General features: G+C 55.7%; 1 protein-coding gene across 3 annotated transcripts in view; it reads left to right on the top strand.

Moving 5' to 3' along the window:
• Nucleotides 1–22884, top strand: part of EPHB2 (EPH receptor B2) — a 182259-nt gene that overhangs the window by 133221 nt on the left and 26154 nt on the right. For all 3 annotated transcript variants that reach the window (XM_045782559.2, XM_045782561.2, XM_045782560.2), the window contains exons 4-5: nucleotides 4772–4927; nucleotides 6063–6398. In XM_045782559.2, the coding sequence (XP_045638515.1) occupies nucleotides 4772–4927; nucleotides 6063–6398 (492 nt within the window). The remainder of the gene's footprint in view (nucleotides 1–4771; nucleotides 4928–6062; nucleotides 6399–22884) is intronic.

Raw genomic sequence — 22884 nt, 5'->3', positions numbered from 1 at the left:
GGGTTGGAGGGGAGGCCAAAGGGGGGGCAGGGAGACCCACTCAGAGACTCTGACCATACCCACACCTTGCAGGTGTCATCGGCCCTTCCCAAAGGAGGGGACTGAGCCTGCCAAAGGGGCAGCCGCCAAGTCTGTGTACTTCCCAGCTCTGTGCGTGAAACCCGGACGCTGGCAGGACTGGATGCCCTCCCAGCTGAGAAACTCAGAGCAGCACGGCCCCTGGGGCACTGGGTGCTGAGGGCAGGCAGCTGTTCCAGATCTCTCTGTGGGCGAAGAGGTGGCTGACCGGAGCTGAGGCCCCTCACACCCCACCAGTCCCCCAGGACACCTGGGATCAGACTCTGCCTCTGCTGCCCAAGAGCCATGTGTGTCTGCTCTTCTCTGGGCGTCCATTTCCTCAAATGTCAGATCAGGCGGTTGAGCTGCATACTCTCCGGCTCATCACTCCATCCATCCATCCCCCGCTAGGTACCCAGAGTCTACTGGGAATTGACAGTCCAGCCAGGCACTTACAGATTCATGAGTAAGTAATTAAAATAGCCACCTCGATCCTGACTGGTGACTTAGGGAAGGCTTCCTGGAAGAGGTGGTACCTGCGTCAAGTCTCAAGGGGGTGTAGGAGTTTGATGACAATGGGAGGGCATTGCAGGGAATGAGGGCAGGACGGACAGAGGCCAGAGGTGTGGAGGTGGGCCTGGGGCAGGCGCCATGCGTAGTCGACTGCAGCGGGCACGGGGCTTGGGGTGGTGGGCACTGAGAGATGGGCAGGTGCCCGCCCTGGGGTCCTGGAGTCCCTGAGAAGTCTGGGGAGCTGTTGCGGATTTTTTTTAACAGCGGTTTTATTGTGACATTACTCATGTGCTAAGTTGTACAATTCGGTGATTTTTAGCGAAAGCACAGAACTGTGCGGCCATCCCCACGATCAGTTTTAGAACATGTCCATCACCTCAAAAAGAAACCCTATTACCCATTAGCAGTCGCTCCCCATTCTCTGCTCTCCCCGGTCCTTGGCAACCATTAATCTGCTCCTGTCTCTATAGATGGCTATTCTGGATGCTTTTCTATAAATGGAAGCACACGCTATGTCGCCTTTTGTGTCTGGCTTCTTTCATAAGCACAGTGTCGTCAAGGCTCATCCATGTTGTGGCGTGTATCCATACTTTATTCCTTTTTATGGCCGAATAATATTCCATTGTGTGCCATTGTGGATTTTTAAGTGACACGGAAAGGTGCGTCCTTTAGAAAGCTGGCTGGGGGGGAGATGGGCAAGAGGAAGCCAGATGGCCACTCGAGGCTAAGGAGTCAGTAGGAAGAGCTTTCTGGATGCCCTTAGGGGTAGAACAGCAGCAGAGAAGAGCCAGGATGGGATGCTGCTGCAGGGGCGAGGGGGGGGGGAGATCTGATCGTTGGCAGCAGGGGGTGAGGGTAGGGAGGAGGCATCCAGGGTTCCTAGTGACTGGGTGGAGAATGATGTCGCCTTCCCAGACGAAAGAGCGGGTTTTACGAAGCACCGTGCTGATCGTGCTGATGGATAGAGAAACCACAGATGCCCAGTGGGAGGGTGGAGGCGTGGCCGGGGAGCACACCTGACAAGGGAAGGCTTCTGGAACAGGCAGCCAGGGGAGTCTGAGATGGGGCAGGACATGGTGACAAGAGAGGACAGCCAGGAAGGCGGCCCAGATGGAGGGGCTGGCACAGCCTGGAGGGGACAGTGGGCAGCCACCCACTACCCGGGCCCAGGGAATGGCCAGCAGATGGAAGAGATGTGCTAAGCTAGGCAGGCTCTTGCCTGAAAGGGAGCCAGGAGGGTCCTGATCTTGGGACCAAATCCCTTTGGCTTCTATGTGGATGACCCTAGATCCCACAGGAGCCCCACCCCCCCATTCTACAGGAGAGCAAACGGAGGCTCGGAGAGGTCATCTGCTTACCTGGAGCCGAGTGACAGCCTATGTGCCCTGGCTGGATCGTGCCGAGATGGCGGCTGCCTCCTCAGCCAGCCAGCAGGGAAGGTTCGGTGCCTGAGAGGAAAATGAGAAGGTGGAGGGCAGGAGCACTCAGGACCCCAAAACCAGGGCAGCAGTGTGGCAAGAGCCCTGGGCGGGCCGCCAGAGCTAGAGCTGCCAATCCCTGCCCAGCACTTGTGGACCATTGACAAGAACGCGGGTTGCACAGGACAGTGTAGTGTGGTGGTTAGGGAAGCCTCTAGAGTCAGACCACCTGAGACCAAGTCTCAGCTCTGCCGCTCTAAGCGCACATTCTAGCAAATTACTTCACCTCTGTGCCTTCAAGCCCCCATCTGAAAAGGGGAGGGATAACCTTCCCTCCATCACAGGGCTGGGTAAGGACTGGATGAGTTACTATGGGTTACGTCCTAAGAACAGTGCCAGGATTTCATAAGAACTCAGTAAATGCTGGCTGGTTCATATTGACACTCTGACACCTTGGTTTCCCCATCTGTCCAGTAGAAGCCTTAATAACCCCCCAGAGCACTCATCGCCATCCTCCCTGGAGTCACGAGTGCCTGGATGGTTCTATCACAGTCCTTCTTCTGCCCTTGGCTGGCAGTTTCCTAAGGACTGACTGGAACTGGACTCGAGATCCCCACGGGGCCTGGTCAGGGTGGCATCAGCCAGTGTCTTGTTAAGTTGGCTCCCACCTTCTGGAAGCCACCTCCAAAAGGCAGGTGCACTAGGGCCCCAGGGGGAGGGTGCTGTTTCTAGCGTCCCAGGGGGAATCGTCTGGGCGTATATACTGAGTACTTGTTTTATCCAGCAAGCCCTGAGATTGCAACTACAACTTCTCCCCGCCCCACGCCAGACAACGTCCGTCCTGTGGAGTCCTTATGGCCACTTTATGGGGTAGATGCTCTCATCTGGATGAGGAAACTTCAGCTCAGAGAGGTTGAACTACTTGTCTGAGGTCACCCAGCAGATTGGTATTTGAACCAGATACGGTTCAGAATGCCAGGAACTATTCTAGGCATTTTTGCCTGAATTTAACCAATGTAATCCTTGCAACAATTGTAGGAGGTAGGTACTCTTGTCCCCACTTTGCAGATAAGGAAATAGCTCTAGTGACCGGCCCGAGGTCACACTGCTGGCACAGGCAGAGCGGGGCTTTGCCAAGTAGCCAGCACACTAACCCCCATTCTTCACTGCCTTTCTGTCTGCATGATGCCCAAAGCCCAAGCCCTTCCCACTTCAGCGGGCAGCTTCAAGAAGTATGTGGGGAGCATGTGCTGAGTGCCGGGTTCTGCGCTGGGCGCAGGGGAACGAGCTGTGGGTCAGATGTCGCTCCCATCCTGAGGGAGCCGAGCGCATGGCCAGGGGACCCCTTGATGAATGATTGCGGCGGGGGCGTAGGACTTTCTGAACTCGAGTAACGTAAGCATCAAGGAGGGTGGGCCTCTGAGGCTGGAGCTGGTTGAGGGGAGGGCAGTTTGCTAAGATTTGAACGCGGAGGATAAGCTTGAGGGCCGGGGCTGGAAAAATGATCTAGGGAAATTGATGTTAGCCATTTACATGTGAGGAGGTGACACAGCGCACAGGCCCGGAATGGGATCCAGGCGAGCGCCTCTGGCCGGTACGCGGTTTAGCCGCCTTTCACCCCAACGAGGAACTTGCCCGTTGCAAAGCTCTTCCCTGTCCACCTTCTCACTTATCCCTTAGGCGATCTCCCCTCCCCAGGCTCCACAGCAGAGCTGCGATGATGAACCCCAGTACGCAGAAGAAACTGAGGCCAGGAAAAGGGCAGGGCCTGGATCCCAGGCCTCCTGATGCCCAGCCCAGGGCTAGGGTAGGGTAGATTTGCACACAGGTCCATACCCGAGTGGTCATGGCTTGTAGACCTAAGCCCTGAGCTGCAGGGCCTGGACCCACATGCCGAGCATCCCCGCAGAGCAGGGAAGAAGGCCAAAGCCCCAAGAGCCCAGATCGCTGAATGCCCATCAAGTGCGAACACTTCCCCCCTCAGGCTGTCCCTGGTACTGCAGGCTCCCTTTGGTGAAAGAAATGGATCCAACACCTACGGGTAGTAACAGCTACTGTTCGTCGGGCACCTGCAAGGCCTCGTGCCATGTGCCTGACACACTGGACCAAATTCCCCCAGTGGCCTTCAGAAATGGGTCTTAGGATCATAATTTTACAAATAAGGAAACTGAGTCTTGGCCTGGTTAAGCTGCTTGACTACAGCCCATGGCTAGCACAAGGCCAAGCTGAGACTCAAACCCAGGTCTGTCTACTTCCAAAGACAGTGTTCTTTTCTGCTCTACGACATCACATTTCTATGTGGCCTGCGCTGTACTAGGATTTTTCTGCTGTAACGTAGTCATCACGATCCTCCGGAAGCCAGGAATCTAGTAACAAGAATCAGGGCTCAGCCAGCCGTCAGTGAGCAAGACTGGGCCCTGGGTCCTGCCCCAGACCTCTTCGGAGTCTTCCGAATAAGTCAGGATGGAGCCTAGAAGCGGTGGCACAGCCAAACTGGAAAAGGTGCAGAGGGATTGCTAGAGGCCCCAGCTGAACCCGTAGACAGCTTCCGAGACAAGAAACCAGCTAGCCTGGAACCCTCTGGGCACAGAGAGGACTGCCCTGTTGGAGCCTGGAGACCCCCCCCAAGAGCCTTAGGAGATGGGGTTTCCCAACAGTTGCCCTTCACGGCCCCTCCATGATGCTGTGCGGTCCCTCCAAGAGACTACAGGGTCTCCCCACCCCTTGTGGCCCCTGAGTCCTCATCTGGTTTCTCCAGCGACTCTCATTGTCTTCTCTCCCAGGTTGCCCATCTGGAACCTTCAAGGCCAACCAAGGGGACGAGGCCTGCACGCACTGTCCCATCAACAGCCGGACCACCTCCGAAGGGGCGACCAACTGCGTCTGCCGCAACGGCTACTATAGAGCAGACCTGGACCCCCTCGACATGCCCTGCACAAGTATGCTCGGGGCCCCTGCAGGGCGATGCCCCACTGCGGCCCGAGTCCCCCCCAGAAAGCTCAGAGCAAGGGGTGGGCAGCTGCCTGGCTCCCGCCAGCCTTTCCTAAGCGGGGAGCGGCCAATCACCTGGTGGGAGGGGAAATGGAAAACTGGTTGGAAAAGGACCATCCTGGGGTCGCTGCGCTGCCAACGCTCAGCGACCGTGGAGCTGGCATCTGGCTCCATCCCTCCGCCTGCCAGTCACATGGAGGATGAAGTCAAGGTCTCGATTCACAAAGGGACGGTGAATGGGAGGCTTGGCAGAAGGAGAACCAACACAGGTGGCGTCTGTGGCAGAAGAGGCTGCCCAGTGTTCTAACCTGGCAGCGGCCGCCTGGATCTCAGGCCAAGGTTCTCTAAGAAAGGAGGGACTAGGAGGGCAGTCTTACCACCCCTGCATCAGACAGGAATGGAATTCAGATGCAAGCGACGGAGAGCTGACCCCAGTGGCTTAAACCACAGGACTTTACTCTCTCACACAGCAGCACCCCGAAGATAGGCAGTCCTGGGATATTATGGCCAGTCCATGGAGCTCTCTGGGCCCTGGCTCACTCTTTCTGGGCTGCCATCCTCAGCGTGTGGTTCCTATCCTTCGAGTCACTTCACAGCCTAGGATTGCTGCTGAAGCTCCAGCCATCACACACATTCTAGACAGAGGAAGAAGGAAAGGGGCAAAAGGACATTTTACAGCAGTCTCCTTTTAAGAAAAAGTCCTGACCAACAAGTATATCAGTGGCCATCACAGGAGGCTAGGAAATTAGTCTTCTAGCTGGACACTTGCCACCCTGAATAAAATTGGGTTCTGTTAGAAGGAAGAAGGGGAAAGAGATGTCGGGTGGGTATGATCCCCAACACACAAAGACCGGCCCTAGTAACAAACACCGAGGAGGTTGGAGTCCAGGGCAAAAGCGTTAAGCAGACGTGCAGCAAGATGAGAGTTATATTCTAGAAGCATCTCTCAGGTGCATGGAGGGAAGAAAGCATTTGAAGGAAGCCTTTGGGGGCCGGGGCTAGAGCCAGGGCAGCGGGCAGAGAGCCGTCCCGTGGGAACGTGCCTCCACGCCCCCGCTGACCGACACCTCTCCCCTCCCTCAGCCATCCCCTCCGCGCCCCAGGCCGTGATCTCCAGCGTCAACGAGACCTCCCTCATGCTGGAGTGGACCCCGCCCCGCGATTCCGGGGGCCGCGAGGACCTGGTCTACAACATCATCTGCAAGAGCTGTGGCTCGGGCCGGGGTGCCTGCACCCGCTGTGGGGACAACGTGCAGTACGCGCCCCGCCAGCTGGGCCTGACCGAGCCGCGCATCTACATCAGCGACCTGCTGGCGCACACGCAGTACACCTTCGAGATCCAGGCCGTGAACGGCGTCACCGACCAGAGCCCCTTCTCACCTCAGTTCGCCTCCGTGAACATCACCACCAACCAGGCAGGTAAGCGCTTCCGGTGCCCGCTCCGGGGGGCGGGGCCGTGGACCCGAACGGGGACCCTGCCAGCCCCGGGCAGAGACTCCCTCCCCTCCGTGGAGTGGCTTCCGCTTCTCCAAGGCCGTGCTCACCCGGGAGAGAGGTAACACGGGCTACCTCCGCATGGCCGTGGTGTGTGTGACAATTGCCGTCGTTTGGTGACCATGTCCTGTTGAAGGTAGGCGTGCAGCTTCTACAAAAAGGCCCCGTGCTCAGCGGCTTAAAGAACACAGAAAGTCCGGCCTCCCTCATTAAGAGTCCAGGAGTGAGCCATCTAGGCTCGCGGGTGGGTCGGATCCACTGGGAGATTCCGGGACCCAGGTTCTTCCGTTGGCGTCAGCCACCCCCATGCTCCCCACCTGTGTGTGTGCTGGAAGGTGAGGCCCAGAGGTGTCTGTCTGCAGGGAGGGTGGGTGAGCGAGGACCCAGGGAAGCAGGAGTGGAACCCATCCCTTCTGTGCATGGTCCCTGGAAAGAACCTGGTCACGTGGCCTCACCAAGCCACAAAGGAGGCTGGGAGATGTGATCCTCTCCCAGTGGGCAGTGGGGAGACAGCCAGTAGATATCTCGCAGTTTCCACGGGCACCTTCTGGGAGCCTTCAGCCCACCCCAACCCAGCTCCAGCAAGCTTTTCTCCCTCAGCTCACCTTTCATAATCCTTTCTGGGATCCCACATCACCCTCCATCTTCGGTCCTGCTTCCTAGGTCATGGCAAAAAAAGTTGCCAAATGTTTCAGTCTCACTACTACCGCCATTCCCTCTTCAGTCCACACCTCTTAGGCTTCCGGCCCCTCCTCTCCACCGAGACCATTGTCCCCTGGGTCACCTGTGACACTTCCCAGCCTCATCCCCCAACCAAGGGCCACACGAGATTTTCAAGGACCTCATGGTACTTGTGGATTGAAAACTGTGAGTGTGCCCCTTGGTTATTCACTCAACAACCCTTGCCAAGCCCCTGCGGTGAGCATGGTCTGGGCCCTCTCCAAGGAAGAGCCAAGGGAGGCCAGGCTCCAGGAGAGAAGGTGAGTAGGCTACCCACCTTATCTTTCCGATGTCAAGTGGGGCCCACACAGTCAATGCTCAGGGGATCTAGAGATGGAGGTCTAGGGAGGCTTCCTGGAGGAGGCAGGATTTGGCCTGCAGTTTAAGGAACCAATAAAATGTTTAAGGCAGTGTTAGAAAGAAATGTCTTTTGAGAGTGAGGAAGGGCATAAACAAGGACATGGAAGGAGAGGGGTCAACAGCTCCACCTGGTTGAGGGGTGCAGTCTATACAGGACCTCACTGCATACCCCTGGCTTCCTTGAATAGAGGGCATCTATGTCCCCATTTTACAGATAATGCTTAGAGAAGTTGAGTCACAGAGCAGGAAGGGTAAGGGACAGGAATTAACTAGGTCTTCCAGATTCCACTGCTTGGGCATAGTCCAGGGTATGTCCAAGGAACCTTGAGTGTGACTATGGGTCTGATGGTGCGTGTGAGTGAGTGTATTTATAAGAATGTGTGGGTGTGTCACTGTATGTGTTTGGGCGACCATGTGTTTATGATTGGGATCGCATGGTCTGTGGCCATGTGGCTTATTTATACATGCATTCATGAGCATGGGTGTGTCTGAATCCGAGGGGCTCGGAATGGGGTGTGTTTGAGCATGAATTTGTATGTCTGAATGTGGCCCTGCCTATCCGCGTGTTTGTGAATGAGAAGGAGTGTGGTTTTGTTCGTGAGTGTTTGCGGCATTGCTGTGGCCGAGAGGACATAGTTGGGAGCATGTGCCTGCTGTTCTTGCAGGGTCGGGGGTGCATTTCAGCCCGCTCACAGTGGGGTCTGGAGGGAGTTGACCCAAGGCAGGCAATCCGAGAGAACCCTCAAGAGCCAACAACCGATTACGAAGCCTCAGCTGTGAGGCTCTCCAGCTTGCCAAGGCCCTGAGGTAGGGAAGCCCAGGCTCCCTACTTCCCCCCCAGGCTCCAGGGGTGGAGGGGTGAGAGTTCTTTCCCTGGCTCTAGGGACCTCCTCTGCACCCATGCAGGAGCCCTGAGGGTGGAACTGTCTACTCAGCCTATTAGCCTCAGCCTGTTAGCAGCAAGGGGTAGAGTCTGAGCTGCTTGAGCCAGACCCTTCGTGTCTGGAGCTGGATGTTTCCAGAGAATAGAGATGGGACGGAGTGGAAGTGAGGGGCTTCCAGAAAGGAAGGTGCAGAGGGGGAGCCCTCAGGATTGAAAGACAGAAGCAGTGACAAACAAGCACTGGATTCAGCCCCAAGTTTGAATCCAGCTTTGCCATTCATTTGCTGTGACCTCGGTGTATCAGTCAGCGATTGCTATGATAATGCTGCATAACAAAACCACCCCAAACCTTAGTAGTTTACAACAACAAATATTTATTTTCTCACTCACTCATCTGTGGGGCAGCGAGGGTTTAGCTAATCTGCAGCAGGGCTCTCTGGGCTGGGCAGGACTCCAGAATGTGGGTTGGATTCAGTCTGTCCCATATGTCTCCCATTCCCCTCGGACCGGCCGCCACCCAGGCTTGTTTCTGCCATGGTGAATGCTGGGAGCACAAGCGGCTGTGCCAATGCATGCCACACAAACACATGTCTCTCCTCTGTCTGTGGCATAGTCACCCACAGCAAATGAACCCTGCAGAGTGACTTGGCAAGGGGTATGGGTACATAATCCCATTCCAAGAGGCAAAACTGAGAAAACCAATCCGACCCATCACACTTGTGGAAATCACTGCCTCCCTCGGGGTCTCAATTTTTCCACCACATTGTGCATCAGAACGATATGAGAGCTTCTCCAGAACACAGGTTCCTGGACCCCACCCCAGACCTGTGGAATCAGAATTCCAGGAGTGGGCCCTGGGAATCTGCATGTTTAACAAGTGGCTCAAGTGTTTCTTACCATCGGACGGAGTTGGGAAACTCAGGTCTAAGCCCCTGTATGCCCTCAAAGCCCTGAGGCTTTCTGGATCATAAATACCCTTTCTCCCTCCTCTTTGTTTCAAGCCCCTTGACAAGCTGACTCTTTCACAGATGGTCAGAGCCCAGCTAGGGACCATGCAGCCACACCACGCCCTCACCACCTTATCCCCCTTTGCCAGGTGAGGAAACAGAGGCCCAGAGAGGTGGAGCCACAACTAAGTGGCCTCAACTAGGATTTAAACCCAGAACTATGGGACTGCAAGTCTACACTGGAGAAGACATGGTTCCTGCCCTTGACGATTTATGCCCTGGTTGGGAAGATGAGACATGGACACAGCATCTACATACAAGATGACATGAATGAGGGCCCAAGGAAGTATAGGGGAGGGGAGAGAGATCACAAGCAGGAGACATCATTTCCTCCTGGGGAATGGGGGAAGGGCAAATCATGGAAAGCTTCCTGGAAGAAGAGGCATTTGAGCTTGGCTTTGGAGAATGGAGACACTTGGAAGAAGCAGAGATGGAATCGTGCAGGGAGGAAGGTGTCCCGGCGGAGGGAAGTGCAAGAGGCAGGCTGGAGGGAGAGTTCTCCGTTCCTCCTGAGCACAAAGTGCCTGCACACAATGTCCCTCTGCCTGGATTGCTTTTTCTCCTCACCCTTCTTTCAGACCTTAGCTCATCATTATTGACCTTCCTCACTTGGTCACACACCCCCAGCACCTTGGTCCTCCAGCCTCCCTGGTTGAGATTTTAGCCTCATGTCTTTGATCCTGTCGTTCCTGTCTGTCTCCCCCGCCATCGGCATCTGGTGGTACACAATGGGTCTGCTTTTCCTTACTTACCATGGTTTTCCCGGCACCTGGCCAGGGGCGCACCACAGCAAATGCTCAGTGAACATTTGCAGAAGGGCTCAGAGAAGCATGGAGTGAGGTGGGGTGTAGAGAAGTACGATAGGCTGGAAAGCAAGGCTGGGGACTTGATTTCCAGACAAATGCATTCAGTGGTCGGTTTTAATCAGACCCTAAAATTCAATGTATAAATATCTAGCTCATTGCCTTAAAAGGAGAAAGTACTCCTTTTGGGCAAGTGACTGGGCCTTGCTCACACTCCCTTGGCATTCACCGGGGCCAGAGCTGTCTTCTGACTTCATAAAGGCGTCATGCCACCTCCGAACCACACTCCACCATTCCAGAACGCCTTTCCGCCCCATATTCGTGCGTCCTCTCAGGGGCCCCTGGAGAAAGGAGGCCAGGCTGGGCTGCACATCCCTGCTTGAAGGAGGAAGAAACAGGCGTGGGGAGAGGTCCAGCACACGCCCAGCCTCACTCAGCTGGGAAGGGAGGGGCGGACCCGGGATTCAGTCTGCGGTCCAGTGTCTCTGGTCCTGGACACAAACAAGACGACATGGGGATGGGAGGGAGGAGGGCGAGCCTCAGGGCGGGCGTCGGAAGAGAGCCTCTCTCAGGAGGTGACATTGAAGCTGAGATCGAAATCACAAGGCAGAGAGACAGCCGTGCAGACCAGGGACGCGTGCGGCATTTCAGTGACATGGGGCTCGTCCTCAGGGCTGCGTCCAGTCCTCTTGGCCGCCCTCCAGGGCTGCGCCGGACATGGTCTCACCCGGAGCAAACTCCGGGCAGCTGCACCGCTGCCCAGTTCCAGCAGGGGTGGGGAGGGTCTGGGTTTGGGAATCTGGCAAACAGACCTGGCTTTGACTCAAGCCTGGCTGCTCCCTGGCACACAGCCTTAGACAAGTCACTTAGCCCACGTCTGAACGCATCTCCCCGTGAGCGGCACCACCCCTCCTCACGGGACTGCTGGGAGGCTTTGAGCTCACGTCTCAAGGTGCCTCCCAGGCTGCCCGGTACATGCGAGTAGCCTGAAAGCCGTTCTGTGTTCCCCCTCATCCTAATCATGGCTCCCATGTATCAGGTGTTCACTACATGCCAGACACTGTCCCGAGTCCTTGACCATGAGTCCTCACAACAACGCTGGGAGGTGGGTCCTATTCTAATCCTGTTTTACGGGTAAGGAAGACACGGCATTGAGGGTGAAGAGATTGTCCCCAGTCACCAGGCAGGCAGTGGCAGAGCCTGGAGGGTTAGAGCACCGCGTACTGGGGCCGCAGTGCTGGCCGGACCCCGGTCTTCTGCAGAGCAGGGGCCCACGTGCACAACAGCCCCTGGCAAAGGCAGTGTTTGGCATCGCCCGCACTGAACAGGAAATTGACTAGTTAGGAAGTTCCCTGTTGTCACGTCCTAGTGGGTCATGTGGGCAAAAAGGCGTCATCAGTGCTGGGCTTAGCCCTCATCCAGCACAGCCCTGTCTTAACTGTGGGACCGGGCTGCGTGGGCGGCTTCGCTCCTCCCAGCCTCGGGGTCCTCACCTGCAGAGTGGGCGTCGGTCTGTCACTCCGGCTTTGCGGGATGGTGGCTGGATTAGCGATCACGTAGACAGAACACCCAGCACATAGGCAGTGGATGAGGTGTGCAACTAGGCTTCACACGAAACCAGAAGGGGTCTTTGTTTCCTCTTGCTGCTGTAACAAAATGCCACAAACTTAGCCACTGAGAACGAGCCACAGTCCACGTCTCCTGGCTCTGTAGGGCAGAAGACCTGCCTGGATCTCAGCGGGCCCAGATCAAGCTGCTGGCAGGGCGGCGTTCCTTCGTGACGCCGCTAAGGGAGGATCCGTTTCCTTGCTCGTTCAGGTGTCGGCAGAACTCAGTGCCGTGGAATGGTAGGAGTGACGTGTCCCTGTCCTTGCCGACTGGGAGCCACCCTTCGCCCCAGGGCCCTCTTTGCAGTTCCTTCTCGTGGCCCCTGCATCTCAGAAGCTGCAACGGGGCTTCAGGCCTTCTTCACACTCCGGCCCTCTGGTTCTCTGACTCTCGGCTGGAAAAGCGTCTTTTCCTTTAAGGACTCAATAGATTACATTGGGTCTACCTGGATAATCCAGGATAATCTCCTCATCTCGAGGACCATAACCTTAATCATATCTGCAAAGCCCTTTTGCCGTGTAAGGTAACATATTCACAGATTCTGGGATCAGGACGTGGGCATCTTTGGGGGTCATTATCCTGCCTCTTGCCGAAGGTAACAGAAGCCAAGTTAAAGCACATTAGCACTGTCAGGGGCCCTGGGGTGCAAACCTCTTTTTTTATAGAGAGGTAAACTGAGGCCCAGAGAGGTTCGTAAGTGGCTGTCCAAGGTGACACAGCAGGTCGTGGCAGAGCCAGGCTCCGACACCCTGGCCAGGTGTCACGGCCCCCGGCCATGACTCCACCTGCATGGCTTTCTCACGGAAAGACTTTCAACTTTCCAAAGCCCCTTCTGCCAGCATGTTCTCCTCTGATCCTCCCGCCCTCCTGGGGCACAGGCATACAGTGGCTCGGTCTCTAGAACTGGCATGAGCATGTGCTCACCTACTTCTCTCCCTGCGGGCCAAGAGGATCAGAAGGAGATAGGCCAAGAGAGCCCCCGGTGAGACCCAGGCCTAGAGAAATGAAGGGAGAGGGAGAGGGCACTTTCCTCCCCAGGCCAAGCCCTCCACACGCGTCAGCCTCTTTGATCCCCCCAGCTTTCTGCAGGGAAGGCACTGCCGGCCTAGAGTATCAGTTAAGATTGAGCTTGGCTGCAAAGAACAGGAAGAAAATACCAGAGAGCTGCTTCCACAGTAGTGCTGTGTGACAATCAGCCGCAACACCAACAGCATAAAAGCGAGAAGCATTTTTCTAGCACCTGGGTCTCCAGGTCGTCCAGGCGGGTCCTGGGGGGGGTGCATGCAAGGGTTTGCACTCCCATCTACTCTGGGTCACTCGGCAGATCTTTGGATATTTTCAGGGCTTTATTGCATGTTTGGGGTTGGCTGCTGTCAGATGGTCAGGATGGTCCTGGCTGGGACCACTAGGGCAATCACTGTGTTCTGCGTGTCTCTTCTTCAGCGGGTCAGCCTGGGCACGTTCTTGTGGGAATCGCAGGGAACCAAGACAGCCGGCAGATACATGCAAGGGCTTGTCAAGCTTCTGCTTAGATCACGTTTGCTAATAACCCATTGACCAGAGCAAGTCACGTGGCTAAGCCCAGAGCAGGGGGGCAGGATGGCACAGGTTATAGGGCAAAGAGTGCAGTTACGAGGAGGTGATTAATAATACAACCAGTCTACCATAGTGGCTTAGACAAAACGGAAGTTTATTTTTCTTATACGTAAAAGATGTCAGAAGATGGGAGTTTGGGCAACTCTGTGGAATCATCAGGGATCCAGGCTCCCTGATACATAGCTTCTTGTCTTTATGGGCCAAAATGGCTCCGAGAGCTCCAGCTATCACATCCATGTCCCAGGCAGCAGGATGGAAGGGGAGTGAGAAGGCCCTTCCCTTTAAGAGAGACTTCCAGTAGTCCCATCCATTACATTAGCTTTATCTCTCGTGGGCAATGCTATTGTCACATGGCCACGTGTAGCTACAGGAGAGTTTGGGGAAAATGTAGTCTTTTATTTGGGCATAATGTGCCTAGCTAAGAACCAAGATTTTGTTAATTTGAGAAAGAAAGAATGGATGTTTGAGCAGGTAGTAAGTCGTGTCTGCCACATCCCATTTCACAGTGAGAAAACTGGGCTCAGAAAGGAAAGTAACTTGCCTGAGGTCACACAGCCGCCAGGGCATTAGAAAGCTGGGGTCTGAACCCTGAATGTTGCGTCTTCTCCCTTCCACCACCACCGTCACCACCACTCAGCTACTCACAGTGCTGTTTACAGGTGTGAGCAGCCCAGGGATGCCTGGCTGGCTCAGAGAGTGTACGACTCTTGATCTCAGGGCCATGAGTTCGAGCCCCACACTGGGTGTAGAGATTACTTTAAATAAATAAATAAAATTCTTTTTTAAAAAAGATCCAGAAGATTCTGAGCGGCCCAGACAGCCCCATACGGTAGATGTCCCCTGGCCCCTGACTGGACCTGTACCTTTGCTAAGCACTTGACATGCAGGTTTTCATATAACCTCCCAACACCCGTGCCCTTGTCCCCGTTCTACAGAGGAGAAACTGAGACACTGAGGGGCGAGATATGCTGCCTGGGCTACCTGATTTGAAGCTCAGGCTCTTACCACCTTGCTCGTCCGGGTGCTGGGGTAGACCTGGGTCGCATCCAGCAGCCACAGGTAAGATCCAGGCTGTCCAGCATCCCATGGGCAGGCGGGCCACTGGATGTGTCCGTGGTACCAAGCCCAGGGCCTGGCCTTAGCCTGCTCTGATCGTGCACATGACTCAGGCCAAGTAGCCAGGGAGAACAAATCAGCCCCGGCTGTAGACTCAGGCAGGCCCGGGTCCCGATCCCTCCCCTGAGCTGAGGAACCTCAGGCAGGAGACTTTACCTGACTCTGTCTTTCATCATCTGTGAAACAGACATGATTAACCTCACTCCGTCTGACTGTGTAGCAACCAGAAGGTGCTGTCAAATCTAAGCTGAATCAAGGGAAGAGTGAATGAGCCGATGAACAGCCACCCCAGACAGGAGCTTTTCTCACGTTCAAGGAAAGAGACAATATCTCCTAGACCTGATTTTTGTTGTTTTGGGGGTGTTTTCCCCAAAACGTTCCACACATTGCTACTTCCAAAAGACATTAATAACTATTATGTAAAAAAGGGGTTCTGAAGCCAAAGGAGACCTCAACTACCAGGTTAACTGGGTCTCTCCTCTGCAGGACTTCTCAGAGCCTTGAACAAAGGAGTGCACAATGTGGGTCTCACAAGCAGGGGTCTAGAACTCTGTGTTTCTCTACCTTTCTTGGCCACAGGACTCCTTTTCTTCATAGCAAAGTGCACCTTGACACCAGTTCTCAGCTTTTCCTTTTTTCTACCCACAGCACAAATGTTTGGTCCAATCAGAAAGAAACAAGGCCCATTTTCTGGAAGCGTTTTATTTGTGGAAACTCTGTTGTGACAGTTATGATCAGGTCACCCAGAATTGCAGTTGGATCATCAGGAGTTTACTGAATTGCTACAGTCAAAACAGCGACCCCATTATCAACCGGAAATTCCAGGAGTCTTGTCACGGGGAACGTGCTCCTGCTATCTAGATCCTGGAGAATGTAAACGCAGTTGTAACAGACTGTTGTGCTGTTGTAGGCTGGCTAGTCGGCGAGAGCCTCCAGGCCACCGCAGCAGGTCACATCACAGGTGGGCTTGGGGTCTGAGGGAGAGCGAATGTTTAGTGCCCATCATACAAGCTGCACTGCCTTCCCCTGGCTCCTGCCTGAACCCCTGCTCCAGGTTCCAGCCCCCAAGGTCAGTGAGTCAGCCAGGTTCCTGAAGGTGCTAGAAAAGGAGAGAGTCTGCCCTTCTTTCTCTCCTTCCTTCCTCCAGTAATATGGATAAGTGCTTACTCTGAGCCACGCGCTGTCACACTGTCCCAGGCACTAGGGGTAAGGGATTGAACAAGGGACACGAGGTCCCTGTTAACACTGCAAAGGAAAGAAAGCTGCTGTGGGATGGCCCGTGACAGCAGGGGGTGGGTGGTCAGGGAGGGCTCTCTGAGGAGGTCATGGAGATCTGGGGGAAGAGGCGTCCAGGCAGAAACACCGTAGGGCCAAGGCCCTGAGCAAAGAATGTTGGCCTTGGTGTGATTGGGAACATAAAGGTGGCCAGGGTGGACGGCACTGGGGAGTAGAGGGGCGTATGCTCAGAGGTGGTGGCAGGTGCCGGGCAGGTGGGCCCAGAGGCCACGTGGAGCCTCTGTGCATTATTCAGGGGACCGTGGGAAGTCACAGTGGGCTATCCACAGCAGTGAAGATGTCACAGAGGCAGCGGGATCTGAGACGGGGGCTTGGGGTGGGGGTCTCACACTGCCAATGCCCAGCAACTTCTCCCTACTCCTCTAAGCTCCTGGGGTCTTCTGACCGGGGAGGGTAAAGGCCGAGTACTCTCGGGGGTCTCCTTCCTGCCTCAGAGCTCGGGGCTGTGGAGACGGAGCTGAGTGAAGTCCAAAGCCACACCCTCCAGAGGTAGCCAGGGTCACGGGCCTCCTGTCTTCCTGCCCGTCAATGGCTCCTAGTCCCAGAAGGCCCTGAGAGACCTCCTCATGCAACCCCCTCATGCCCAGAGGGGGAAACGGAGGCACATGTGGAAGGCTACTTCCCCAAGTCTCAGCTAATGAAGGGACTGGACGCTCCCCCAGGGCTCGCTGGGGGCAGCAGGGCCCCTGACCACCTGCTCCAGCCAAACAGGCCCTGCCTGGCCGGCCTCCCCCTTCCCCTCTCGGCCACAAGCCTCTTTTGTGCTTGCTCCCTGGGGCTCCATCTCCTTGCAGGGGTCACGGGGCACCACTGACCCCAGCCCCCTGCCGGCGTGCCCGGCTGGTAATTGAAAATACCAGAATTCCCTGAAGACCAACTTACAGGGAAACCTGATACCCCAGGGTGGGCGGTGGACGGCAGGAGGGATGGGAGAACATCCAGCTGTTCCCTTTTCTCCCCCATTAATCCCCCCGGATTCCAGGAGAAAGGCCAGCCCTGCTTGGCCCCCACTGGCCCTCCTTGATCATCTTCCCAGCAAATGCCGCCTCCTTGCCACGCCCGGGGTTACGGGGCTTATGGGATCAGAGCCCAGGTTAGCTGCCTGTAACCCAAGCCTGCCAGCTAAGCCCACCAAGCCCAGACCCCCATGGCTGTGTGGGACCTGCCCCCACCAACAGCTGAGCTCCCGGAGCCGAGGCGGGCTGTGTGGTGGTGGGCGAGGAGAGTCCGCGGGAGCCGGGCGGAGTGCACTTCGCACCAATGGGATGGGAGCTGGACCAGGGTGTCCTCAGAGGCCCTCTGATGTCCAGTGGTTTCCAGACCTCCCTGCTCAGCCTGTATCAGCCACAGCCAGCGAAAGGAAGGATGTGTTGGACTTGAGCGGGCCAGGGTTCAAATCCCAGCTGCGCTGCCTGCTCACTGTGGGACTGTGGTCAGGTTACTTCATACCTCAGTGCCTCCATTTCCTCATCTATAAAATGGGTATAATCATCATAATACCTGCCTCACAGGGTCCATATGAGTGTCAAAGGAGTTCACTACGTAAAGCATCTGGAAGAGCGCCTGGCACAGAGGGAACAGGTATTAGGTGTTGGCCTTCCTTTTGTTTTTCTGCTGGGCATCATGGGGCATAGAGGCGTTGTCAAGATGACAAGTTATCTATTTGAGGAGCAGGTTGCCTACTGCAGTCCTTCTGTGGCTCCCCAGTGCCTTCAGGACAAGGCAGGCTCCTGGGCAGCCTCAGCCCTGCACCTCCCCACCCACTTCTCATCCCCCTGCTTCAAGACGCTCCATGCCCACAGGCTCCAGAAGTTGAGCCTGGGCAGATGAGAGGGCCAGTCTTTGCAGAAGCCAGGCTGTGAGAAGCAGTGTGGTGGGTGGAAAATGTACTCGACCAAGATTCAGCTGGTGTAGGCTGTAAGAGCCAGCCCCTGCCTGCTGTGTGACCTTGGACAAGTCACCTTCCTTCTCTGGTCCTGAATCCACTGCTCCTCGAAGTGTGGTCCACACGCCAACAACATCCGCGTCACCCGGGAGCTTGTTAGAACGCAGATCTTCAGGCCCTATCCCAGACCTGTTGAATCAGAATCTTGGGGAGAGGCGGGGCAGTGCCCAGCAAAGTGAGTTTTCACAAAGTCTCCTGCTCATCTCCTTATGCCCCCTCAAGTCTGAAAAGTGCACTAGTCTTTAGGGACACGTGCTGCCACTTTTCTTCACTGTTGGGCGGTGAAATCAGGGGGAGAGAAGTGAAGGGAACAGCGTTGCCCCTTCTCAGGCCTGGATCGCCTTGGCCGAGTCCTGATCCAGGGGCTTGGACCCAGGAGCTCCAACCTGGAGCAGGGAATCACTGTGTGAAACAAATATGCTTTCTCCTGTTGGACCCCGAGCCCCTGGGAGGCAGAGACCTGAGAGGTTCCTCTCTTGAATCCCAGAACCCAGCATCATGCTGGCCTTATAGCAACTCCATGAATTGAAATGCTTTATTGAGACATTACCGACTTATAACATGAAAGTTTAGTATACGATGTGATGTCTTGATACATGTATATATTGCAGAATTATTACTGCAGAAGGTAGTTCACACCTCCATCCTCTCACATAATTACCATTTTTTGGTGTGTGGTTGTAACATTTAAGATCTACTCTCTTACCAACGTAGAGTTATACAATATGGTATTGTTTCTTACAGTCACCGTGCTGCACATTAACTCCCAGAACTTACTCTTCTTACAGCTGGAAGTTTGTACCCTGGGACCAGCATCTCCTCCTTTCCCCCAGCCATCAGCCCCTGGCACCATTCTACACTCTTGAAATATTCTTTTTTTTTTTTTTAAGATTGATTTATTTATTTTAGAGAGAGCAAGTGAGAGTGGGGGAGGGGCAGAGGGAGAGGAAGAGACTCAAGCAGACTCCCCACCGAGTACAGAACCCAGTACGGGGCTCAATCCCACAACCCTGAGATCACGACCTGAGCTGAAACCGAGAGTTAGACACTCAGCCGACTGAGCCCCCCAGGTGCCCCCCTGCCCATCCCCTTGAAATGTTCTGATGTTGTCTTTTTCTAAGGAAATTCTACGCTCCATGCAGGACTCAAACTCAGGACCCCGAGATCAAGAGTCGTGTACCCCACCAATGAGCCCGCCAGGTGCCCCTTGACATGTTTTTAACAAGACCTCTCTCCTGAGAGTACCAGGCACCGTGGTCAAGCCTTTACGTGCATTTCTTCTTTTGTGCTCATGACATCCTTGCCAGGGGAGGGTCCGCATTGGTCAGGGGGGAAAGGAGGCTCAGAGAGGTTGAGAGAACTCGCTGAAGGCTACAGCACTGGGGAGTGGGGAGCAGATTTGCCTGCAGGTCTGATTCCAACCTCGGGCTCCCGACCGCTAAGCTGGACTGCCTTTCTGGGGCTGGGTTGAGATCTTCTCACCCGAGGGTGCAGTTCCCTGCAGAAAGCACCAGCTGACTGAGGTCCCGTCGTTGCAGCTTGATGGCAGGACGGCTCACCCATGCTTCTGCGTGCAGCGTGTGTCCAAGGCTCACAGATACAACAGACACGCAGTGACGCACGCTCTGCCCGTGGAAGCGGACCACAGCAGGCGGGAGCGGAGGGTGGACGGCCCGGCCTCACGGAGGAGCCAGGGCCTCCGGCAGTCCAGAACAGAGTGCTCAGCTCCGGAGGGAGAGACAGGTCTGGGCTGGAGACGGGGTCAGAGAATGAGGGGACAGTGGCAGGGACTGCGCTGAGGGCCAGCAGGGAGCATAGCTGGGGCAGGAGAACCCGGCTCCAGGCCCAGCTCAGCGCCTCACTAGCTGTGTGGCCTTGGGGAAGTCACCATGCTTCTCTGAGCCTCAGTCTCCTCCTCTGCAAATTGTGGCTATTAACCCCCCCACACACATTGTTGTTGAGAGGACCGAATGAGGTGACACAGGTCTGCTGCTCGTTGTGGCAAGTACCCACGGACACGGGCGAATGCTCCCCGAACTGACCACCTGCCAGAAGCCGCACTGAGCAATGGCCACGATTTCACACATCTGCCCCCCCAACAGCTCTCAGGGCATGTTACCCTCAGGCTCATTTCACAGATGAGGAAACTGAGTCACCACTCGGGTACTCTGACTGCCCCTCCCCTGGGCTCTAGCAGTTAACCTCACTAGTCTCCGGGGAGCATCTCCCTGGAGCCGGGTGCTGGGCTAGTGAGGACCCTGAGTCTGGCCCAGCACTGCCTGCTGCATGACCCTTGAGCAGGTTACTGAACAGCCCCAAGCCTCAGTTTCCCCATCTATAGACTGGGGCTGTTAGTAGCCCCCAGCTAATGGGGCAATTGTGCGAATTCTCTGTCACACCTCTGTTAGCAGGCGTAAAGAGCCTAGAAGAGTGTGGGCACAGAGTAAGGGCTCAGTCAGTGTTTATCATTGTTACTATGATACATGTATACGCAGCCCCGGAAGTCCTTCAAGTGACTTCATGGAGCCCGAGAAACGTCACCTCCCATCCCCGAGCATCTGGTGAGAATGTATTGCTTTGTGCTGCCACTTACTCTATATAGAGCCTCAGGCAAGACACTCCATTCTCAGCTTCCCCATCTGCAAAATGGGCTGAAGGAGGTCTGCTTTCGAGGCTGTGGTGGGGATTAAATGGGTTAGTGCGTGTCCAGGGCATAGCACCGTGCCCAGCACGTCGTAGGTGCTCAATCAACAATGGTTAGCGGGGCCCTTCGCTCACATTGGGGTCTCTTGATTCTCTGGGAGGCAGTAAGGAAGACAGAGTCCCCCTGTTTGAGGAGGAAACTGCAGGGAGCAGGGTCCTGATCCTCCCAAGAGGCAGGACAGACAGCACTCCCTCGGGTGCAGAAGAAACTGAGGCTTGTCAGGGACACCGGGACCAAGGTCCAAGTCCTTCTTGCTGGTGCTGCCGCCCTGTCTCGGGGGTCTTGGGCCAATTTCCCACAGGTACTCGGGATGCTAGAGGGAAGCCGGACCTGCTAGGCTACTGCTGGCCTCTGGGCTGATTGACCGCCAGGCCGAGGCCTGCCCAGGAAGGACAGGCAGGGAGCGTTCGAGCTGCAGGACCTCGGGGATCTTGCAGCCTGCCCGTGGTGCAGAGGAAGAAACCAGGAGCAGAGGTGGGGGACAGCTTGCCCAAGGTCACACAGTCAGTGAGCGGCAGGCCAGGGAGTAGAGCCTGGGTCTTCTAAGCAACACAACGTTCCCTCCACCCTGGGGCTGAAGGGACAGAAACAGCAGGGGACAGGTGAGTCATTGCCAGGCTTTAAGGCCCGATGGGCTCCTACCGGCCCCCGTTCCATACTCACATCCGTACAAAGCACCTGGGAAGCAAGATGTGCATGAGGAGGAAAAGGGTCCGTCGCAACCTTCAGACAGCCTGTGTGGGCCGAGACAGAGCATCTGCTTGCCACAGACTGGCCCAGGAGCCCTCAGCTGCTCCTGAGACCATGAAAACCTCAGGCCCGGAGAGGCAAGGAGGCCCACTCCGGTCACACCGTGTCACACCCACTCCGGTCACACCATGTCAGGAGTCCACCCCTGCCCCTATCCAACTCATGGGCCGAGCCCTGCCCCAGCAGAACTGGGTTCAAATCCCAGCTCCCCTACCGAGGACGTGAGGGCTGTGTGATCCCAAGAAGCCACTTGCTCCTCTGACCTTTGGCGTCTTCGCCTGTCAGTGGGCCCGATACTGTCCCCTCACCAACGATCAGCTCAGGGAACAGGTGTGAAGGGCCCCGGGCTGCGGGTGACGCACAGTAGGTGCTTTGCACAGGTTCGTTCCACCTGAGAAGGAGGCGAGAAACACAGGCCCCGGTGAAACAGGAAATAGGAATCCAGAAAAAGGGCAGCTCGCAACTCGTCCCTGGACCTCAGCTTCCACATCAATAGAACGAAGGGACGGGACTAAATTATTTCCAAGAGTCCTCCCAGCACTACCCAGGCCTCCCCTGACTTCCTGTCCCCTTCCTTTAACCTCCATGATGACACTAGCCGCGCTAGGGGGAGGGAGCGACGGAGGGAGGGATTTTGTTGAGGTCGAATTTATATACGATGAACCGTTTTAACGTGTACGATTCAGTGGCATTCAGGGCCTTCCCAGTGCTGTGCGACCACCACCTCTGTCTGGGCCCAGAACATTCTCCCTTCCTCCCTTCCCAACCGCTTGCTATCTATGGATGGATTTACCTACTCTGAATATGGCATACGAACGGACTCATAAAATATGGGACCTCTGTGTCCGTCCCTTTGCATGTTTTGAAGTCCATCGACACTGTAGCCTATGTGGTACGGGATTTATTCTACAGCTAGCTAGGAGTCTATGGTGATACACCACGATCCGTGTGTCCCTTCGTCCGCGGAGGAACGCCTTGGGGCTTCCCGGCTCTTGGCTACTGGGAACCGTGCTGCTCTCAACAGTCGTGTACAGGTGTTTGTTGGAGGACCTGCTTGCAGTTCTTGGGGATAGAAAATTAGGAGTGCAAATGCTGGGTCATGTGGTAAAGCTATGCTTAACTCTTGAAGGAACTGCCAAACTGTTTTCCATAGGAGCTGTGGATTTATTTTTATAAATTTATTTTTGGCGGACATTTGTATTCAGTGCTAGATCCCTGGCGCACAGTAGGCACTTGCAGAAGGAACGAGGGAATCTCCCACCCTCTCCGCTCGCCTCTCCCAGAGCCCCATCATCCTGTCTTGGGTCTGTAAGTTCCCCAGTCCAGTAGGCTGTAAGCGCTCAGAGAGAATGAACACCCTCCATCCAGCTGCGTTGGGCCGGGCCAGAGAAGGGCCCAGGGCATCTATCTCTCCCCAGGGACGGCCAGCATCGTCTGTGTCTGAGATCTGCTGGTGCCTCATGAAAGCAGCACCCACGTCCTCCACAAGCCCCTTTGCCCCCGTCAGCCCCCTAGGCAGGCTGTGTGGCTTCAGCCAGAAGCCTTCCCCTCTCTGATCCTCCACTCTGTCCTTGCGGGCACCTCTAAAGTGGGGCCAGAGGCTGCACCCTCTCCTGCTACCCC

Source organism: Ursus americanus, chromosome 33 (genome assembly GCF_024610735.1).
Source record: "Ursus americanus isolate L20-20 chromosome 33, mUrsAme1.1.p, whole genome shotgun sequence".
In the NCBI taxonomy this organism is placed as follows: Eukaryota; Metazoa; Chordata; class Mammalia; order Carnivora; family Ursidae; genus Ursus; species Ursus americanus.
This window is presented reverse-complemented; position numbering and strand designations above follow the sequence as displayed.